Raw genomic sequence first — 23,617 nt, 5'->3', positions numbered from 1 at the left:
AAACACAATTAAGTGACAGACAGTATATATTGCCTTGACATTCTCAATGTAAAGGTTCTTAATGTTTCTTTCTTTGTTATATTGATATATATTAAACAAAAACAACATCAACGAAGACAGAAACAATGATAACAATCAGAAACAAAATAGTGTAATAGAAAAAAAGTACAACAATAATAACAAACACATCAAAATGAAAATAAAAAATAAAAGATTTCCACATTTCCACACCTCTTTCCCAACTGTATTTAATTTTAATTTATTTATTTATTTTGCTCCTTTGCACCCCATTATTTTTTATTTCTACTTTGCACATTCTTCCATTGCAAAACTACCATTCCAGTATTTTACTTGCTATATTGTATTTACTTTGCCATCATGGCCTTTTTTGCCTTTACCTCCCTTCTCACCTCATTTGCTCACATTGTATATAGACTTGTTTATACTGCATTATTGACTGTATGTTTGTTTTTACTCCATGTGTAACTCTGTGTCGTTTTATCTGTCGAACTGCTTTGCTTTATCTTGGCCAGGTCGCAATTGTAAATGAGAACTTGTTCTCAACTTGCCTACCTGGTTAAATAAAGGTAAAATAAAAATAAATTTAAAAAAAAACATAGTTGCCCAACTTTCTGCTCAGATACACATCTCACATTTCACGATGCAATAAGTTTACGTATCGGCACAAACAGTATTGTATCCCCTTATTCCCTTTACACTGAGTTAAAGTGGACATTAAATCTTATTCAAATCTGTTCATATACACTCCCAGGAAGAATATGACCCTTCGTTTTTAACACTGACCGTTTTGCTCGCCCTAGCAGAGCTGGTTAGGCCGTTTTCATTTTATCTAGAGCGTTGGTGACTAACTGCGCTGCTGGCAACAATTACTTTTTTTTGCCGCCATTTACTGACACCAGTCATATTCAGAGGGTGTTGAAAGTCGGTAAATTCATCAGTTATTCTGCGCTCTGGTACACTCAGACAAGAGTGCTCTGAAATCGGAGTAGTTAGCCAGAGTGAATTTATGAACGCAAGAGATATGCTAACTGGTTAACAGTTGTTCAAGTTCAGCATAGCTAGCTAGCTAGCAAAGCGATTCACAATTCTTGCTAACTAACCAAATTACGCCTGCATCTCTAGCTGCAGCCACCGGCAAATTATATGAGGGGGAAAAGTCGGTCACTCACCCACTCATCCAATGATATGACATCCTCCTAGTATAAATGTTTTAATTTCATTTTAGTGCTAAGTCTTTCCATAGGCAAGACCTTAAAAATCTATGTTCAGAACCTTTAATTGTGCCTTAATTGGGGATTCACACTTTCACCCGTGTCATTCATGCAAAATCAAATTTTTCCCATGAAATTCCATGAGCACATTTTGTTTAATCACCAACACATCAGATAATGATTTTAAAGTTTATTTATTTAACTAGGCAAGTCAGAAGCACAAACAACAAATCCTTATTTACAATGACGGCCAAACCCTAACGACACTGGGCCAGTTGTCCGCCACCCTATGGGACTCTCAATCACGGCCGGTTGTGATACAGCCTGGAATCGAACCAGGGCCTGTAGTGACACCTCTAGCACCAAAATGCAGTGCCTTAGAACGCTGCACCACTCGGGAGCCCAATGATAGGCTCACCATTTTGTAATTGTAACTACCATTTATTGCATTAGCAAAAAATACAAGATAAACATTTCAAAATTGTTCTTTTTGAAGCACTTCCTGCAACGTTTTGAGTTGACATCCTCTATCATTTACCTAAATCACTTCTCATCTCAGCATATCAGACAACGCCATCCTCGAAAAAGTTTCCTTCAACATCAAACAAGGTAAACCGATCAGTTGGGCAGAAGTAAACCAGTCTACCTGTTCCGGCTACCATCTATCCTCAGCCCTCACAAACCACTCACCTACTGTCTACAACCCAGACAAGCTCAACATGCCTCTCCATCTGATCCACTATTCATCACCAAATCTGGCTACATCACCTCGCCAATGGTTCCATTCCCATCTGAGACAAGCTATCCCTATCTGACCAATTCTCCAGACACTACTTCCACATCAGAGCTGCATCCATGGCATCTCGACACGGCATCCCAAACACTCCTTGGATGCTGGTCCCCTCAAGCCTATCATTCCTACATCCTCTCTGACAACAGCCCACAACATGCTCATCTCTTAGAACCTGCATTAACTCAAGCAGTTCTCCAGTTCCTGCCTCAGTTTACAGACACCATCCACCTCACACACAGAATCCTACCTAATCAGCCAAAAGAGGATTGGCTCCTCAGCTAAACCTGCTTCCTCTTAAGGTTTTCTTCCTCCAAGGGAGTTCTTTTCCTTGCCACCGTCACTTCTGCTAGCTCTCCTGGGGTTTAAGGTTGGGTAACTCCATGGGCATCTCATCCATATGCCTGTACTACCTCAACTATATCGCCAACCATTCAGCACCTGCAGTCCAGAACAGCTCAATTCCTCGCCAGAGTCAGACTAACTTGGAGTTTTCTTTTTAGGGATTGCCATCACCACAGCAGCATAACTACCATGGCCTGACCATGTCTACCTAAGACTCCAATCTCTAGATTCCACCCCCTGGATCCTTCATCTGCAGCCCTCTGCTTCATCTGGTCCATTCTCATCCTCATTCTCACGTCCAATTCCATATCCTCAATAAAAATTTGAAACCCATTTCAATGTCTGGTCCTTAACTCGTGAAATTCCAGTTTTGACCAATGAAACCTTGTACAATATGACTTTTTCTACAAGACTTGTCAACTGATACAGTATTGCCCATCTCTCTGCTTGGAATTAATCAGCTTAGTGTATCAATTAAATATATGGATTATATGGTTATATACAAATCAGGTATTTCAGCAATGGTAGTGCAGGGTGACTTTCCACTTTTGTCCTATTGAAGCACACCGCCAGATGGAGAATGATGTACTATTTACAGACATATGATTTAGTTTTACCTTCCAACATTTATAAACTGATACATTTGAGGTAAAAATATAGTGTTCAGCAGTTGTCAAACTACACACGTTAACTAGGCACTACATAACTTTGGTTCAGTAGTTTTCAGATTTGAGTGGTTAGATGAAGTTAATTGTACTAACAAATTAAAAGAAAATAATAATTAAAGTGAATATCGCATTTTGAAAAGCAGATTAAGAGTTAAGAGTGATTTGGTGTAGTTGGGTCCACCACTGGTAGCTACATACACCCGAGAAATGATACAATCAAGAATTTTGGACCTGGACCCTCTCAGGTAGTCGAGTTTGGGGGACCTGTGAAGACCTGCTACAGTAGACCTACTCCACTACAATAGTCTCAAACACTTCGTGACGAGGTTGCACAAATGGGTAGCTAGATTGAATAAAATGCTTCATAACGTACAGATTAGAATGAACAATAAATTAAATATGTGAAACAGGTTATAAGTGAAGACATCCAAACACAGCAGTTTTCATTTGCCTTGATTTAGTTTAATCAAATTCACATCTCACTATAAACACCGGTAATGTACCCCCTTTCTCTACAGTCATAAATATACTTTACACTTCTTGAATGCAGCGATGCAAATTTAATCAGGTTCTATGACTAAACGATGAAAGCTTGAGCTGAAATTCCATAGAGCCATTTGGATAAACCATAAAACCAACTGGACCTAAAAAACATCAACCTAAACTATAAACAAAACATGACATACAGTAGAAGATTGAAGATGGCGCTGCAGTGGATAGCTGCCGTGTTAGGGTTCCTGACCATTTCTGATTCTGCATTTTTGGGAAGGGGCCCGTAAGGAAGCGTTTCACTGTTAGTCTACACCTGTTGTTTACAAAGCATGTGACAATTGTATTTGATTATACCTGTCACAAAGGACAGAATCTCCACAAATTCCGATTAATGCAATAATTCCTCTCACACCAGCATCACCGGTGGTTTGGCCTGTGGTCTTTATTTGGTAAGGTGACACAATGACAATGTGGAAAATAAAGTGTACAGTCACCTATCTTACTGTTAATATTAATGATGTAGGGTTACCTGCTTAGGATTCGACTTAGGCCTGACTGGTGATAGAAACATGGCACCATTATTTTTGTCTGGTTATTCTATCATTTGCCAAAACTATTTCATTAAACAAAGATAATTGTCACTGTTTCTCAGGGAGTTCTTGTTGTGATTCCAATGTAAAGTAGTAAAGATTGACTAAATTCCATGAACAGAACAGGAGGATAGGAGTGTTTTCTGTCCAGCATGAGTCAGTGTAGGATAGAACCATCAGTTTTTGTAGGGGGGAGATGACATCAGGCTCTAGCGTCAGTTCTGACTCTGTTCCATAGAGAAATGCGATTCTGTACTGTGAATGACAAAAGGTTACGTTAAGATTACAACCCTTGCGTGAAACTGGTACAGCCCAGGACTACACATAGGCTTCAGACCGTTTATTCATACTTTCTGACCAGTACACTCTTTCTATTTTCACGTTGCTTTTCTTAAAGGGAATTGAGAGAAAGTTGGTTCCTGTTCTTTTTCTATATTGTTCTACATCAAATAGACAGATTCCACCTAATTAGACAAAATCCTCCTCTCACACAGAGTAAATGTTTTTTTTAATCCCCAGACACTGCCCTGAAAATGACCTATTCTAAAAGCAGTACCATTGTCATTTTCAGGCCAAGCACAACAGCTACGGGATAACTTCAAGGTCACTTTCAGAAAGCACCCGTCCAGGGCTATGGAACACCCCTACCAACACACAGAACAGATGAGCAACACACAGAACAGATTGCCACACACACACGTAGAGCACAAAGACCAATTCAGCTTTTCAAAAAGTCTGAAACAACATGTTGTCAACTAATTTGTGGCAATTTTTCACAGTATTGTGTGGGCTATTGTGTGGGCCCAAACAAGGATTGTATGCACTAGGGGTGGGCATACACTTCATATAGCACAGTGGTCTGCTGCCATCTTGAGGATATTTGACATAACACATTTTATGAGGACAAAGGCATTTTAGGGCCCTGTGTTTTGGTTAATCATGTCACATGACCTGGATTTGAATCTTTATTTCCAGAAAAAAGAATTAGACGTAAATTAAAGCAATTCTCTGAGGATGGGACCATCTGACAAAAATTAAAGGGGACGTTTGATGAAAAAGGTTCAAATCCAGGTCAAGTAACATGACTGAACTATTGTCGGATCATAAGGCATAATGAACAAAAGCCTTACAATCCAACCTCCATAATCCTATTGTTGCACAAATCTGTTACTTACACATCCCTGTTCCGCATGTGGTTGTTGTCCTCCAGTATAGGTGGAATGCTCTCTTCATCCTCGGGTAACTGAGGGCAGAAATCAACATTTGATTCGAACTTACAAAAGCATGTAAAAAAGAGGTAAATAGTTTCCACTGCTATATCCTTCCTTAGCCTCTACAAACCAAAGACCATTTAGTCATAATAAGCAAACCTCCTCGGTCTGGAAACAAGCTAATAGCTAAATATTGGTATTAACCATTCCATGAAGGACGTGACAGTATTAGGGAAACAGTTTAGGGAAGAAAAATAATACTGCCCTGACACATTGTTTTGATTCAAATTCTCAACGACAAAAAAATGCTCAGAAATCACCTTCAGAAAGATCGGTCGAAAATGACTTCAGTCTTCACGCTATGAATGCATTTGGACTTTAATGGTTTAGGACAGTATCTCACCTCCCAGTAGAGTTCATCGTCAAAGCAGTTGTCATCAGGAGCATCCCCCCAGATAGGCATCCTCAGGATACAGCCTAGGGACAAACACCATCCTCACCACGGAGTACATACAGCAGTTATTCAAATACACCACCCCAGCCGCACAATACTACATGAACTTGTCAGCTCCCTCACAACCTGTCCTCACTAAAACACTCATGAATGTGTCACATGTTGTCTCCCTTATATTTAACCCAAAATGGAGACCATACTTTTTTTGTATGAATGTACCATTTATTTTGAGTGGGCAGTGACCTTTCTTTATTTAATATACTTTGTGAGCCTTATTCAAATGTTGCATGATTTCTATTGTTTGCTGTGTTTCTCCTTCCTTTAGTGTTTCCTAATTGATTTATTGTAGACTCCCCTTGGAGACAGGAGTTGGGCCTGATTGACTTAATGAGCTACCACACAACTGAAAAAGGAGCTTTCAGCTGATGGAGGGAGATGGCCATCACTGCTGCTGCCTCCGCCACCACCACTGAACCCTTCATGGGGACCAGCGTCGGCAACGCTCACTACCACGCAGGTAACGAACGGTAGACCCCTAAATGTGTGGGTGAGGTGGAATACTTCTGTTCAGAATAGATGTTTCCTCTCTCCATCTGTGCTGCCGTCACTGTTCTGTGGGCTGGGTGCCGCGAGCAGATGATGACCGAAGGGTGGTGGGGGCAGCCAATCGTGAGGACATCCAGCAGTATGTGCTGCATCTCTGGGACTGAGCGTGTGACCCAGATTTTTGTACATTTTTAAATCTTTGACCTTGCAGTATATTAGCCTTGTTTGTGTGGTGGCCTGGGATCTCAGAACCTGTTTTGATCAGCGCACACAACCTAATATAGAGACGGTTACATTGTGTCCAACTCACCAACAATGATTCCTCCTCCGACTCCAAAGCAGAGGGCAACACAGAGCCCTGCTGCCTGGTGTCCTCCCTGCCGGCTCGGCACCATGTCTTTCCATTTCCCCGTGAAGTCAAATGTGTTTATCAACCTATTAAACAAAACATTTACTATATCTAAGATGGGGGAAAAAAACTATTGGAAGCAGACAAACTGAGCAGACTTCATTGTTTCAGCATTGGATGTGCATAATGATATGACATAACTCACCCCGCCTTGCCATACACCCCTTCACTGGCGGCTGCTGCAGTGACGGCGCCCACAATGCCCCCTATGACCCCAGGCATGGCGTGGAGGTTGTGAATGCCACACGTGTCCTGGATCTTCAGATACTTCTCCATGAATGGCTGAGGGAAGAGACACATACATGCCCATTAATCAAATAGGAGTACCCCAGTCAGTAGTCACTACTATACTAGCCTCTAACTAGCAATTACACTCCTTCACTGCATTCGGTAGGCACATTTCATGGAAAGTTGCAAATAAATCTGATGAACAAAGCTGATGTGACTCCATATTCTACATTACCGTGATATAGATGTAGCCCAGGGTGGAGATGATGCCACAGCAGAACCCTATGATCAGAGACCCATAAGGCATTAGCATGAACTCTGCTGCCGTACCCACGGCAACACCCCCTGCCAGCGTGGAGTTCTGGATGTGAACCTGGAACACAGGAACAGAACGGTTGGCCAATAGTTTGAGTGGAGATGTATGATAAAAAGGAAACGGGTATGGCCATTACTCCAATGACCATAGGAGTTGGCAAGACAGCCCAAACAGATCTGGAACCAGGACAATGTATGTAAGGCACACCATATGGCCAATTACCATGTCCAGCTTGCCAGTCTTCTGGGAGAGACTGGAGATGGCTACGGTGGTGAGGACAGTGGAGGCCAGGGCCAGGTAGGTGTTGATGGCCGCTCGATGTTGCCCATCCCCGTGGTCCGTGATGGCTGAGTTAAAACTAGGCCAGAACATCCACAGGAACAGGGTTCCTACGGGACAGGGGTGGATCCATGGTAGTACAGTTGCATATATACCAGTATGGAAAATGTGCAAAGCGTCAACTATTGTGAATCCGACTCACCGATCATGGCAAAGACGTCTGAGTGGTAGACAGAGCCATTCAGACGCTTGCTCTGGTCCAGGTTGGGCCGGTACAGCATCCACGAGATGGACAGACCATAATAAGCCCCGAATGTGTGGATCACCATGGAGCCGCCAGCATCCCTGGCCTGTAAGGGAGAATGATATACAGTAAACCAGCCACCTTATTCGTATATGTGGATATCAACATCTATTCCACAAAACCCTATTGTAACAGTAAATGTATTCAGAAAATCAATCAAGCACAGACCTTGATACAGCATCACTGTGGGCCATTTGTGAGAACCATGTATGCAGGACTTAATATTAAAGCCTTCATTTACTAAAGACTTACATGTATGAGGTTGAGGATGATGAACTCATCCACAGCATACAGAGTGATTCCAAACAGTGTCATCACCATCAGCTGGACTGGGCTCAACTTGCCTAGCACCGCCCCATACGCTATTAGGCAGCTGGCTACACAGAAATCTGCATTGATCAGACTGAGAAGGAAGGAACCAGAGCAGGATTACAATGTATAGTGGGTCGGTGTCAGCCTGGTACCATATCCTTTTTTGCTGACTTGCCAACTGATTTGGTCATTGTTACACAGCAAAAACAGATCTGGGACCAGGCTAGGTTAGTACAGTGCATTCAGAAAGTATTCAGACCCCTTGACATTTTGTTACGTTACAACTTTATTCTAAAATTGATTTTTCCTCAATCTACACACAATCCAATATAATTTATTATTTTCTACATTGTAGAACAATAGTGAAGACAGCAAACATATGAAATAACACATGGAATAATGTAGTAACCAAAGTGTTAAGCAAATCAAAATATATTTTATATTTGCAATTATTTAAAGTAGCCAACCTTTGCCTTGACGACAGCTTTACACACTTTTGGGAATGTTAATGTTGTATAGTTTTGGAAAGGTCTGGAACTTACCTTTCTGGTATTTTTTTTAAATAAATTGCTGAGGTGTACTCACGTTTGAGGACACAAGCTCAAGTACGTAGTACAAATACTATGAAAATATGACAAGTCTAATATTTTTTTCCTATTCAACATAAGTGGGGCAATAGGGCTTGAAATTACTGAAATGCTTTCTAAATATAGTAACAATAATAAACATAAACAACTTACTATAAGATTTCACATTTCTTATAACTGTAAAATAAATATGATCATACTTCCAAGGTGCTTGAGTACAGAGCCAAAACAACAAAAAATGTGTCACTGTCCCAATATTTTTGGAGCTTACTGTGACTCTGTACACCTCACAACACAGAGTACACCTTTCTTGCAGTCAAATTACCTAGTGGTCTCATGAGTGGAATGTTAGATTTCTCTTAATTCCATAATTAATACTCTTTTATTTTCTTTATGCCGAAAATACAGTGTTTCTATGTCAAACAGTTTTGTTATATTTCAGTCTTATGTGATGTATATAAAGTGTAATATTGGCATGCAAACTCAAAATTGAATACATTTAAACTCAATATCTGACATGGTGCAGGTGTCTTCTTTTTTTAAAGCCGAAAACCATGTGTGTGAGGTGAATACTTCAATTTCAAAGTAGATTTGTTTAAGACTACCAAGAAACATTGTGTGACCCTTATTTAGCCCACTGCTGTAAAAGGTTTTAAGGGCTCGATTCAATCCGTAGCACTGAAGTTTGGCTTTACAGCATGATAAAAATGTAAAGGCAATGCATTCCCGCAAACTGCATTAACACTAAATGCTTTAGTGTTGGCTCAATTGTAAATTACCTTTAAATTTCAACTCTTCAGCACTGCGGATTGAATAGAGCCCTTAATTTGCATCTTACTTTATAACAATTTGTTCTGCTAGGATACGAAACGGCTCTTATGGCATTAGCGTTATGGCATTAGCGTTAAGGCATTAGCGTTAAGGCATTAGCGTTATGCATTAGCGTGGGAATTATTATGGCATTAGCGTTAAGGCATTAGAGTTATAGAATTAGCGTTATGGCATTAGCGTTAAGGCATTAGCGTTATGGCATTAGCGTTATGGCATTGGCGTGGGAATTATTATGGCATTAGAGTGCTCAGTGAAAAGGGCACCCTACCTCCCGAAACCACAGTTGACATAAAATTCTTACATTCATAGTTCATTATCTAATGTTCCTGTAATCAAATTTCAACAGCATAGGCCTTTATTTTCTGTCAAATCACACTCATCCCTGCAAGTTTACAGCCTACTGCTCAAAGAGAGGGCAAAGAGGGGCGGGCTATCAGCTGATCATAGCGGATGTAGATTATGTAAATCAGCTAGTTAGTTAGACAGCTAGTTAGCTATGCTGTTGAAACAATCTAACTGGTCATTAACTGTGATTGTTTTTTGTTCTGCTTCTCTATTCCTAACCGTGAGAAGACACATGCAACTCAAAAGGTTGCCCCTACTACACTACCTTTCAGCGCCTGTAGCTTCTGCCTGAAGGACAAGTGCAGTCGGGGTGGACTCGAGTGGGGGAGGAGGATCGGGAATATTCCAAGATTCAATCATGAGAAATTAGCTAGTTTGATGGGCAATTCATTTAAATAACAAGAGTGAAAATAGACTAAAAGTTCAATAAAAATTTGGCCACTTTTCTCATAGGAGGGCAAAAGGGCGGGTGCTCAGGCACCCTTAGACATTTATCTGTTCACGTGCACAGGCACAGAGGCATACACGGGTACACAGGGGTACATGTTTGATTACACACACACGTCACACAGACATGCACCCACACATACACAAGATTGGAGAAACTTCAGCAGAATCATAAATGCATGATTAGCACCAATATGTCTTTTGTTTGCCCTCCCATTACTGTGTACAGACTGTACATCTCACAAGTCAAGAGGATCAACAGTAGCAGGTGATACATACAGTGCCTGCAGAAATTACTCACACCACTTTACTTTTTCCACATTTTGATGTTACAGCCTGAATTAAAAATGCATTCAATAGATTGTATTTCCCACTGGTCTACACACAATACCCCATATGGTCAAAGGTGAATACTGTGTTCAGACATTTTTACAAATGTATTAAAAATGAAAACCTGAAATGTCTTGAGTCAATAATTATGTTATGGCAAGTCTAAATTAATTCAGGAGAAACATTTTTCTTAACAAGTCACATAATAGGTTGCATGGACTCACTCATGTTTACCATGATTTTTTGAATGACTACCTCATCTCTGTACCCCATACAGACCTCTGTAAGGTCCCTCGGTCGAGCAGTGAATTTCAAACACAGATTCAACCACAAAGACAAGTAAGGTTTTCCAATGCCTGGCAAAGAAGGGTACCTATTGGTAGATGGGTAAAAAATAAAAGAGGCAGACAACTGCTGAACACAAGTACTCAGACTGCGTAAAAGCGCTGCTTTCGACAGTCTGGGCGGTCAAACACTTCACCAGTCATGTCGGCGGACAAAAGGTGATCATAGAAACATGTCACCAGCCTGTGACTTTTCTGAAAAGCCAACTAATCAGTGAGGGTGCTGTACACAACAGCATAATAGCGACTTGACTGATGACGCTGCAGAGCCATGATGTAGTAGTCAACTACGCAAAAGGGTCAAAGTGTCAAACGAAGGGTCAAACCTGCCTTTGGGTGGGGCTTTGGCGGTGTGTCAAAGGTGTGGTGATGATGAAACTGACTTCACACCACCCCCGGTGACGTAGCTCCGCCATTGCCTTCGAACCATCACTACTTCGAAGAGAACGTGGGTCTTGGCATGCCGATAGCATTTGCGGATGGCTGTTCTTACCGCCATCTAGACCATTTGCAAGCTGGTGTGGGATTGGTATGGCACAATGACATTCCGTGCAAACCACTTCAATTTCAGCTAGGCAACAAGACCAGCCAGTTCTCAGAAGTGGTGGGCGTGCTTATCACACTGCAAATGGCGGTGAAACACGACTTGTCAAAACTTGCAATCTGCACCGACTCAGACTATGCCAGACTCACCTTCTTATGCCACTTACTGTTTTGGAAACAAAAACACATGACCACTTCAAGTGGCAAAGAAGTGAAAAACAAAGATCTCATTCTAGCTTGCGATGACCTCATCACCAAACACGACATACTGGAAGATTAGAAGAAAGTCAAGGGACACTCCAAATCACCTTGTCATGAACAAACTTGGCAACGACCATACCGACAGCAGGGCGAAATCTGGTGCAATTCACGTCACCCCTTGGGTGTTCGATGCCCGAGACGCAAAACCACCGAGGCGGCCATGGTATCTGCAGTAACACACAGCCATGTAGCATCGCGGGAAACGTCTTCGCACTAACATAATGTGTTGCCAACTCATTCATTCCTGAATGGTGACCTGGTAGCAATGCAAAACCAAGATGGGTCCCTCAGACTTTGAACGCTTTCCTGTCTGATCCTGTCAATCACCCAGTGTCCGAATTGGTTTTGGCAGGTTCACACGACTTGCGTTCGCAGTATGCAACTAAACATAAACTCTCACTCACACTTGACCTACTGGTTTACGTTTCAGAAACCGACGCCACATGAAGATGGATGGTTCCTAAAACACAGAGGGGGATAATGCCTACCCATGTCAGAGACGCAAACTCGGTCTCAACCTTTAAGTCTTTACTGAAGACTCATCTCTTCAGTGGGTCATATGATTGAGTGTAGTCTGGCCCAGGAGTGGGAAGGTGAACGGAAAGGCTCTGGAGCAACGAACCGCCCTTGCTGTCTCTGCCTGGCCGGTTCCCCTCTTTCCACTGGGATTCTCTGCCTCTAACCCTATTACAGGGGCTGAGTCACTGGCTTACTGGGGCTCTCTCATGCCGTCCCTGGAAGGGGTGCGTCACCTGAGTGGGTTGATTCACTGATGTGGTCATCCTGTCTGGGTTGGCGCCCCCCCTTGGGTTGTGCCATGGCGGAGATCTTTGTGGGCTATACTCGGCCCTGTCTCAGGATGGTAAGTTGGTGGTTGAAGATATCCCTCTAGTGGTGTGGGGGCTGTGCTTTGGCAAAGTGGGTGGGGTTATATCCTTCCTGTTTGGCCCTGTCCGGGGGTGTCCTCGGATGGGTCCACAGTGTCTCCTGACCCCTCCTGTCTCAGCCTCCAGTATTTATGCTGCAGTAGTTTATGTGTCGGGGGCTAGGGTCAGTTTGTTATATCTGGAGTACTGTGTGAATCTAAGTGTGCGTTCTCTAATTCTCTCTTTCTTTCTCTCTCTCGGAGGACCTGAGCCCTAGGACCATGCCCCAGGATTACCTGACATGATGACTCCTTGCTGTCCCCAGTCCACCTGGCCGTGCTGCTGCTCCAGTTTCAACTGTTCTGCCTTATTATTATACGACCATGCTGGTCATTTATGAACATTTGAACATCTTGGCCATGTTCTGTTATAATCTCCACCCGGCACAGCCAGAAGAGGACTGGCCACCCCACATAGCCTGGTTCCTCTCTAGGTTTCTTCCTAGGTTTTGGCCTTTCTAGTGAGTTTTTCCTAGCCACCGTGCTTCTACACCTGCATTGCTTGCTGTTTGGGGTTTTAGGCTGGGTTTCTGTACAGCACTTTGAGATATAAGCTGATGTACGAAGGGCTATATAAATCAATTTGATTTGATTTGATTTGATTTGGATAATGATAGCTCATGCCCACAACGAGTCAATGTGGAAGCCATAGGGGGGTCAAGGCTACATGTGAAACATTGCGACTGATGGCCCAATGGCCTCACGTGGAACAAGAAGTGGCACAATACGTGAGGGGGTGTCTAGTTTGCTGCCAGTTTCAACCCTCTAAGCCACTTCACAGAGCACCCCTGCAACGCAAGTATGTGTCTTACCCCTGGAGCTCGATCCACAACGACTGGATTGGCCCAGTTACCAGGTCGGCCAGAGGCAACAAGTATTTCCACACAGTGACTTGCGCATTCACAAGTGGGTGGAGTGCCTGCCCGCAACCAATGACACAGCGGAAACCAAGGCCATTCTTTTGCTCAACCACGTTTTCAGTCATTTCGGCCTGCCAGGAGTACCCATGGACAGCGACAGAGGAACCCACTTTTCGGCAGCTTTAATGACCAAACTATGGCGGCTCCTGGGAGTCGAAGCTAAACTCCACATCGTGTACCACCCTAGGAGCTCCGGCAGGGTGATCGGACAATCGTCAGAATCCTGAGGAAATATGTGGTAGGCAACCACAAAGATTGGGACCTCAAACCTCCACTGGTACTGATGGCGAGAAGAGCCTCACGCAACAGGTCTATGGGAATAACACAATTCAAGATGATGACAGGCCGGCAAATGACACTTCCACTGCATCTCCCGTACAAATCGGGAGATGTCGCCACAGACATGGCATACACGGCTCATCAATATGTGACGGACTTGCGAAACCACCTCCAGACTACCTTTGCGTATACTCAAAGAAAGTTGGAGAGAAGTACAGAAGGTGACAAGACCTATTATGACAAAAAGGCCTCACACCGGGTGTTCGAGGACAAGGTGTGGTACTACATATACATCAAACCCGCGGGCGTTGCGACAAAGTTCCTGCCCCACTGGACGGGGCCACACGAGATTGTGGTGAAGCTGTCACCTGTAGCTTATCAAATCAGAACCAGCAAAGGTTGACAAAACACAATGTTCAAGTTGTACACTCGCCCCATGGGAATAGAAGGGGTGCTAGCAGCACCGAATAGACAGAAACCTAGCAAGTCGAAGAAACTAAGAAAATTCTTAAGTACAGTGTCTTGCAAAAGTATTCATCCCCCTTGGCATTTTTCCTATTTTTTTGCATTGCAACCTGTAATTTAAATTGATTTTTATTTGAATTTCATGTAATGGACATAGTCCAAATTGGTGAAGTGAAATGAAAAAAATTACTTGTTAAAAAAATGTAAAAAAATATATGTATGGAAAAGTGGTGCGAGCATGTGTATTCACCCCCTTTGCTATGAAGCCCCTAAATAAGATCTGGTGCAACCAATTACATTCATAAGTCGCATAATTAGTTAAATAAAGTCCATCTGTTTGCAATCTAAGTGTCACATGATCTGTCACATGATCTCAGTATACATACACATGTTCTGAAAGGCTCCAGAGTCTGCAACACCACTAAGCAAGGGGCAACACCAAGCAAGCGGCACCATGAAGACCAAGGAGCTCTCCAAACAGGTCAGGGACAAAGTTGTGGAGAAGTACAGATCAGGCTTGGGTTAGAAAAAAATATCCGAAACTTTGAACATCCCACAGAGCACCATTAAATCTATTATAAAAAAAATGGAAAGAATATGGCACCACAACAAACCTGCTAAGAGAGCCCATCAAAACTCACGGACCAGGCATGGAGGGCATTAATCAGAGGCAGCAAAGAGACCAAAGATAACCCTGAAGTAGCTGCAAAGCTCCACAGCGGAGGTTGGAGTATCTGTCCACAGAACCACTTTAAGCCATACACTCCACAGAGCTGGGCTTTACGGAAGAGTGTTCAGAAAAAAAGCTGTTGCTTAAAGAAAAGAATAAGCAAACATGCATATGGGAGACTCCCCAAACATATGGATGAAGGTACTCTGGTCAGATGAGACTAAAATTGAGCTTTTTGGCCATCAAGGAAAATTCTATGTCTGGCGCAAACCCAACACCTCTCATCACCCCGAGAATACCATCCCCACAGTGAAGCATGGTGGTGGCAGCATCATGCTGGGAGGGATGTTTTTCATTGGCAGGGACTGGGAAACTGGTCAGAATTGAAGGAATGATGGATGGCGCTAAATACAGGGTAATTCTTGAAGGAAACCTGTTTCAGTCTTCCAGAGATTTGAGACTGGGACGGAGGTTCACCTCCTAACAGGACAATGACCCTAAGCTTACTGCTAAAGGGGAAACATTTAAATGTCTTGGAATGGCCTAGTCAAATCCCAGACCTCAATGCAATTGAGAATATGTCGTATGACTTAAAGATTGCTGTACACCAGTGGAACCCATCCAACTTGAAGGAGCAGGAGCAGTTTTGCCTTGAAGAATGGGAAAAAAATCCCGGTGGCTAGATGTGCCAAGCTTATAGAGACATACCCCAAGTGACTTGCAGCTGCAATTGCTGCAAAAGGTGGCTCTACAAAGTATTGACTTTGGGGGGGTTAATAGTTATGCACGCTCAAGTTTTCTGTTTTTTTGTCTTATTTCTTGTTTGTTTCACAATAAAAAATATTTTGCATCTTCAAAGTGGTAGGCATGTAGTGTAAATCAAATGATTCAAACCCCCCAAAAAACTAATTTAATTCCAGGTAGTAAGGCAACAAAATAGAAAAAATGCTACGGGGGGTGAATACTTTCGCAAGTCACTGTACCCTCAGCTGATCCCTTCCAGGAGATCAGTGTATTGCACCTAACATCTTTTCTTCTCCTCCCAGCTACAAGATATACGTGTTGTCACTATTGATATTGTCCTGCGCTGTGCTGTCCAAAATAGGAAAATCAGAAAAACAGTTGTCAAAGCATTTTCATTTACGAAAGGAAATAACTGAAATAATCAAACAATATCTCTGATTATGCTTTTCTGTAGGATGGAGTTCCTTTGGCTGATCCTGACACTCTGCGCCCTTGTCAAAACCAACCCAGCAGATGTAATCACGAGCGGACCCCGTACGGGAATCGTTCACCACGATGATCCAGGACTCCTTATAACTAACTGCAGAGTATACACACAGAGGGTGTATGTCCACCTAGATGCAAAGAACATGTACCGCCAACACATTTCACCTGCAGCTTATTTGAGTTGGCCCGGGATTGGACCGTCCAGGCAGTTAAGCATGCCCAGCTAGACACTGCCCATATGTTGGCCCAACTCCAATAGTTCACAGTCACCCAGTCAGAACTAGCAGAGCCCAGGCGAGAAAAAACTATTAGTCCGGGCGCTACTCTCGATAGGTGCAGCCGTAGGGTCACTATTTGCCCTAGGTACCACAAAAGTCAACGCAGTCAGTATAGCCACAGTCAAGCGAAATGTTAGGGAGATTACTGAAGAGATGCCACTTATCCAGCAACAGATGAAAGCACAGGCACTCAGGTTGCAACATGTGGGAAAGTCTCTCCATGACACTATTCTGGTGGTAAACACACATGCCACTCTCCTGAACAAAACCCTCCAATATTTAGGAAAGCTAGTAGAGGTCAGGAACCATGACTTTGCCCATGTCCAATTGGTTCGATTGTTATTGGAGGATTTTCTCTGTGAAGTTTAGCAGTTCTACGGACCACTTGGCCATGAATAGAATCCCCTTGTATCTAGTGCCCCTCTCAATGGTATACGACATATTGACCTCAGCTACTACAACCATGGTAAGGCTGTTACAGTCACATTTGGCCTATAGTCTGGGGATGTGATCGTAATGAAGTGGGATTTTTACTGACGCTGCCGGTTGTTGAATTGGAGAATATCTATAGATTGGAAACGATTCTAAATGTAGGATTTTGCCGTGACAGAACCCACATGAAAATTGCCACACCCCCAGACATAGCTTATCAGGAAAACAATACAGATTTCTATCTCACCCCTAACCTGTTAATGTGTACATTGGATGGTCATTCTTATGGTTGATTGCAACATGCAGAATCCTTCTAAGTTTAACCCACCAGAGGGGGACTGTCATGACTGGCTTGTTCAGGTCAGGTTACCATGGACCACACTCCTACAGATTATATATCTCACACCCACCAGAGGAGGAGAGATAGAAAGGTATGGAGGTGGGGGGGGTTTATGACACCTCACGCCCATTGTAAATCTTAATAAAGGCAGCAGACAAAATCCCTTTGTCCTCTCACTGTGGAGGAATGTAATGTATGATGGGCCTATGGAGAACCTACCTCAGAACAGTAACGTGCAGTAGATGGACTTTGGGACAATATGTTTCGTCAGCCAAAATGGTGGTGATGACGATAGATGGAATATTAAAATGAATGTCGTTTTTGTTATGTTGTTAAAAGTTAAATGACGACGTTATAATGAAAACATTGTAACTTGAAAACTTTTCACAATATGTACCTGATGTTTTCATACTGTACGTTGTGTGGAAAATGTCCAGATCAAATTGAATGTTTTTGTAAAGATAAAATGTGAAGTTAGTTGTCTAAATTGGATCTGAGTAAAATCCAGCACTTGCCTCGTAACTAGCGATGCCCAAAGAACTTGCCATAAATACGGAAACGCCACTTTCTGACCCGAGGGTATAAAACATATGAGTTAAGAAGTAACATAGTAGACTAGGTGACCACGAGCTGCAGCCAAGGTCAGAGGTAGTCACAAACCCAAAACGCAACACGGGGTTGAAGAAGACAAAGGAACCTTTGAACAATCTATGCTACGGATGAGTAGCTGTGTCTAAGAGGGTGAACTCAAGCAGGACCACCCGGTTACCACTTTCCAAGGAATCGTGTTTCTACACTGCTTTCATTCATACACTGGATCCCTGAGCTACACGGCTGACCGTACTCAGAAGACCCCCTTTCAGAACAAGGGCGAGGAAACAGACCACAACAGAGATGGTTAGTGTCAGCCATGTAGCTCAGGGATCCAGTGTATGAATGAAAGCAGTGGAAAGGACACTGACATCATGTGGACAATCAGAGAGTTATACCCAGTGACAACAGAGGTGCCGCCATCAGAGGAGAAGGAGGAACTCGGTCCTCGAGGAGATACCCCATCAGAGACCTTCGACACGTAATTACCTCATTATATTCTGACACATGAGAGCGGCAGTTCGGGGCAAGGTTGGGGTTAAACTAAGAATAGTTTACAAATGTACCTAAGTGTGTTCTTCTCTCGCGCACTCTCTGTCTTTCTCTCTCATTTTAAATCCCCATTTTGTGTAACACGCGTCATATTGTGTTGGCCCGCTTGGGACCTGTTTCATTGTACTAAATTCTAGTCAATAGCCAAGACTGTGTGTTTGTGTATGTGTATCATATATCATCATTTTAGCTTGTTAGTAAATAAATAATCAACTCAATTGGTGTGGTATGGACTTATTTAGTGTGACTCGGGTTTGTGCAGATTCCTAGATTATGCGACGTTCAGGATGAGACTGTAGGGGAAGTTAATTAATTAGTGACTGTTGTAAAATCGATATTCTGATATTCTTTGAGTTAATTTGGGAAATAGGAACTCAAGAAAACCAAATAATTTTCCCATGGTGCCCCAGGTTACTGAGTTAATAATTACTTGATTAATTTAATCACGTAATTATAAACAGTTAATGTTTGATGAACAGCAGTTGTCACATTAATCAATACAACGTCACGACAGTGCGTCTACAAAGTATTTACTCGGGGGTGTGAATGCTTATGTCAATGAGATATTTCTGCATTTCATTTTCAATCATTTGTAAACATTTCTGAAAAACATGTTTTCACTTTGTCATTGTGGGGTATTGTGTATAGATTGGTGAGAATTGAATTCAGGCTGTAACACAACAAAATGTGGAATAAGTCAATGGGTATGAATACTTTCTGAAGACACTGTATGATAGATTTTCACACACAGACTGGTCCCACCACTTCTCCTCTGTCTTTAGGACAGCTGTTTTTAGTCAAGACTTTCGTGTTTTTAAGGTAAAATGTTTTTGTTGCACTGTATGTGTGTTTATAGTTTTGTTTAATGTTGTGTTAGTGTATGTAAGTTGTTCTGTCTGAAACGTTGTTCCCAATGCTGCTATTGGATCAGGTCTCTCTTGGAAAAGAGATGCTATCTCAAGGAGAAAAACCTGTATAAATAAAGGTCAAATATATATATATATATTTTTTTTTAAATATGCTCTTTCTGGCACTCACACTCACATGATCCTTTTCCATTAACCTATGTTATTCTATGGATTGATTTCAATGACGTAGGTCTAAATTCTGAATGACTGACTCATTCACATATGACTCATTCATGCTAAAGTTATACATACTACAGTCAGTAAATGGTCAGCCAGAAGAGCTCTATACATTGATATTGAATGGGGTGAGTTTGTTTTTAAAAAATTATATCAATCCATACAATATTGTATGGATTAATATAATTAATTGCGCTGAAAAAAGGGATGCTTTAACTAGTTCAATATAATTATTTTTAAACCCACATCACTTTCACCTATCAAATCCGATACTAATATTCACTGATCTCAATAGACCAAGAAAACGAATTTAACACTGTTAGACCAAAGCCGTCAAACTTTAACCTCTCCATGCTGATCTTGATCTTTCCGTCCATGGGGTCCAGAGATTGGAACCAGCCCTGCATCAGCAGCGCCCACTGAAGGCCGAAGGCAGCGATTAGGAAATTGAAGCCCACGGCGCTAAAGCTGTAGCGCTTCAGGAAGGTCATGAGGAAACCGAAGCCCACAAAGATCATCACATGGACGTCCTGGAAACCTGAGAGAGATAGGGTGTGTGTGTGTGTGTGTGGGGGGGGGGGGGGGGGGGGGGGGTCAGTTCCATATCAATCAAAGTTCAACCAAGGCGATAAATGGGTCTTTGATCAAACATATCCATACTCTAATTAAATCAGACTATATTGACAAAATGTCTGATGAATACATTTACACTGTCTGGAACTATTTCAGAAAAAAATGCACAACCTGCCTATTATCTGACCCACAGCCATAATCTGGTGGTGATGTAGGTACATGGTTATCCTCTTATATCACAATACCGAGCAGAAGACAGGACCTTTTTGCATGTGTATCTCAATTGCAAACACTGAAGTTGAAGTAGTTAAAGTAGTGCAGGTGATTGTGATTGCGATCCCGCCAGTCTGGGCCAACACAACAGTCTGTCTGGGCCCCTAAGTGTTTTTTACATGGCAACAAATAGTCCTGCCAGTACATTCATGGCTCACGTCCGCAAACAAGTTTAATTGATCAGGGTATTGGATGTAAAACATGTAAAAGACACATCCTTATAGTCCTAATGTCTGTCAAGTGCTGAAGGTACATACTGGTAAAAAACACTATTTTCATTTTTTTTATGGAGTAGATCAGCTTTAATATTGCAGATAGATTGCTTCATATAAGGAATTTGATGTATATTTACTTTAACTTTTACTCAAGTATGTTAATTGAGTACTTTTTCCACCACTATACTTAAGTATATTTAAAACATGATACTTTTAGCCTTTTACTCAAGTAGTATTTTACTGGGGGGATAACTCAATATACTTTAAAGTGACTCAAACCAAATCGAAACTGTAAAATGGACCTACATTCACACAGTTGCTGGACCATGTCCAGACAATCAAGGGGATTGTACAACTTGAAGTCCTTTACTGAAATGTGTTTTCCGCATTTAACCCAACTACTCAAAGAGGTGCAGGGGGATGCCTTAATCGACATCCATGTCTTCGGCAACCGGGGAACACTGGGCTAACTGCCTTTCTGGTTCAGGCAGTTAATGAAAGCTTTTTTCCTTGTCAATTCAGGGATTCTCTCCAGCAACCTTTCGGTTACTGGTCCAACAATCTAACCTCTAGGCTACCTGCCGCTCAGAGGCTGGTGCTCTTGCGTTAGATTCAACATTTAAAATGTATCAGTTTAATTCCGATTTTTATAATTAACCACATGGCAGTGATTTTGAGAAACGAAAAAGGTATTATTGAAATGAAACTGTTCCACAAAAATGTACATATAAAAAACATAACTGACATGCAGACGGTAGGATAACTTGGGAACTTCCCCAAACTTGAAACTCACGTGCCGCCTTTACTATAACATATATTTAAAAAATATGTGCAACATAGGAGGTTCATTGAAAAAAAAGTGCCCCCCTATGGAAATCAAATACCCATCCAACTGATTCGTTCTGACGCCAACCCTGAAAAGTAGGTGTGATCACCTTAACATGACATGTTATTTCTGAACAAATTATTACATGTAGATTTTAATTTAATAACTGCTCAACTATTTAATTGTACATTCAAACTCAGGTCATTGTAGTGGAGATTTGGAATTGGGCAGCATGAGGCTGGCTATATCACAACCGGCTGTGGTTGGGAGTCCCATAGGACAGCGCACAATTGACCCAACGTCGTTAGGGTTTGGCAGGGGTAGACCGGCATTGTAAATAAGAATTTGTTCTTAAATCACTTGCCTGGTTAAATAAAATACTACGCTATGCGTTGTCATTTTTTTTACTAACACGACAATAAAAAGTGATCCTTTTGTAGAAGAAAAGGACTACCCTAATGACCAACGTTTCTGAATAAAACGATCAAATTGGCAAAGATTTGGTTGGAATATATATTACTATTTTGTTTCACAACTGGTTGGTGATGAAATAGAATGTAAATATAAAAAAACTATTTAAAAAGAAAACACCGTTTACGGAAATGTAAAAGCAACCGAGCATATCATTGTGGGTCACTTACTTGGGTATCTGAAATAGAAGTCGTTCTCAATGTCACTGGAAATGTTTTGAAATGTTCTATACTCTGCCCAATGTGCGTCGGATTCTTGGTCATAACGGATAAAAATGCCGAATAAGATGATCATGACAATTTGCCATACGAAACACACTGCTGGAAGACTAATTCGGACATTGGTATTTTTCGGCCGGTCACAGCATTGCCTAAAGCTTTGTCTACAACCCATTCTGGTATCGCCACAATGGTCCAGTTGCCTTGGTGCCTTGTGGATAAAGACGGGCAAATATGTTGTACAGTAGTAGCCTAGTGTGTAAGCGATAATGGCAGCAGTTCTAGGGGGCCCTCATAATCTCAGATGTGTGAGCAGGGAGGAGGGCGCATAGGGTGTTGGCGGAGGTGTGTCCGCTTGGAATCTTCTGAGTCCACATCTCCGCGCCTCACGAAGCAAACATGAACTTGATTTTTTTCTCACGTAGCTTCTTTTCAGGACACCCCAAAATACTGCAGGAAATGTATACATACTAAGATTCCTGTCACAGTCTCCTCTCCTACATAATCACGAAGAAAAAGATTAGACAGTTATGTAGAATATAATAAAATAAGATAGGGTCCACTGCAAACCTTGTGTTTCCCCCTTGCCCCTGGATGACCAGGTAATATTTGTTTGCTGTCATTGAACTTACGGGGAAGGTGGAGGCAATGACAGCGGGGCAGTCAGACAGTCAATTTTGTATTTACATTTGGTTGAGTTGTTAACTAACGTGAATTCAACCTGAAATCAACAAAACATTTCACCATTTCATTGGATTTCCGTTCAAATTTCCGTGAAAAAAAAAAATCCCAATTGTCCACATTGATTCATTGATTCATCACATTGAATGTTTTGGTTGAAATGAAGTGGAAACAATGTTGATTTAACCAGTTTTGGGCAAAAACAACTTCTTCCAATTGGCTCATTCATCCCCCCTCTCCCCTGTAACTATTCCGCAGGTCATTGCTGTAAATGAGAATGTGTTCTCATTTAACTGGAGTGGCAAAATAAGGTTACGAAAGAAATATAAAATAAAGTGGAACCTATGTGTAAAATACATTGGATTTCCAAAGAGTCATCAATGTAGACTGTTGTTTTGTGGTTGAAATCTCAACCACAGGATTATGTCATCATGGTAACTCAATTTCAAAATAGGCCAACCTTGTATAAAATATGTGTTTGTACATTTTTTCAATGTTAAATCATCTATCAAAAAACAAACAATAGGCTGTGCAGCACCTCCTACTGGAGGTGTATATGTTAAAAATGTATAGGTTGGATTCAAGTCTCCATCTCAACCAAAAATACAAGTTAAAGAATAAGACTAAATCTGATCAAACTTTATTTAAAGTGGAATTTAGTTTTGCTTTGATTGAAATCATATTGATAACACAATGGAAAATCAACAAACTTTTGGCTGTCTTTTTGAG

General features: G+C 41.8%; 1 protein-coding gene across 1 annotated transcript; it reads right to left on the bottom strand.

The window, feature by feature from the left end:
- Positions 1 to 3,967: 3,967 nt before the first annotated feature.
- Positions 3,968 to 22,382, bottom strand: LOC109888689 (ammonium transporter Rh type C 1). Its single transcript, XM_020479857.2, has 11 exons — positions 22,160 to 22,382; positions 19,977 to 20,169; positions 8,117 to 8,267; positions 7,763 to 7,910; positions 7,504 to 7,670; positions 7,201 to 7,338; positions 6,883 to 7,019; positions 6,639 to 6,763; positions 5,732 to 5,805; positions 5,293 to 5,360; positions 3,968 to 4,372 (listed from the first exon to the last, which is right to left on the bottom strand). The coding sequence occupies exons 1-11, from the start codon at positions 22,380 to 22,382 to the stop codon at positions 4,333 to 4,335; spliced, it is 1,464 nt and encodes a 487-aa protein (XP_020335446.1). The 3' UTR covers positions 3,968 to 4,332.
- Positions 22,383 to 23,617: the final 1,235 nt, after the last annotated feature.

Source organism: Oncorhynchus kisutch, linkage group LG4 (assembly GCF_002021735.2).
Source record: "Oncorhynchus kisutch isolate 150728-3 linkage group LG4, Okis_V2, whole genome shotgun sequence".
Classification (NCBI taxonomy): Eukaryota; Metazoa; Chordata; class Actinopteri; order Salmoniformes; family Salmonidae; genus Oncorhynchus; species Oncorhynchus kisutch.
The sequence above is the reverse complement of the archived record's forward strand: the minus strand, read 5'-3'. Positions and strand labels throughout refer to the sequence as shown.

Bases quoted from the DNA above. Each gene is read 5' to 3' on its own strand.
- LOC109888689 (XM_020479857.2), bottom strand. From the start codon at position 22,382: ATGGGTTGTAGACAAAGCTTTAGGCAATGCTGTGACCGGCCGAAAAAT. The intron at 20,170-22,159 runs GTAAGTGACCCA...TATCTCTCTCAG, and splicing joins CTTCTATTTCAGATACCCAA to GTTTCCAGGACGTCCATGTG. The intron at 4,373-5,292 runs GTAAGTAACAGA...TGTCATTCACAG, and splicing joins CACATGCGGAACAGGGATGT to TACAGAATCGCATTTCTCTA.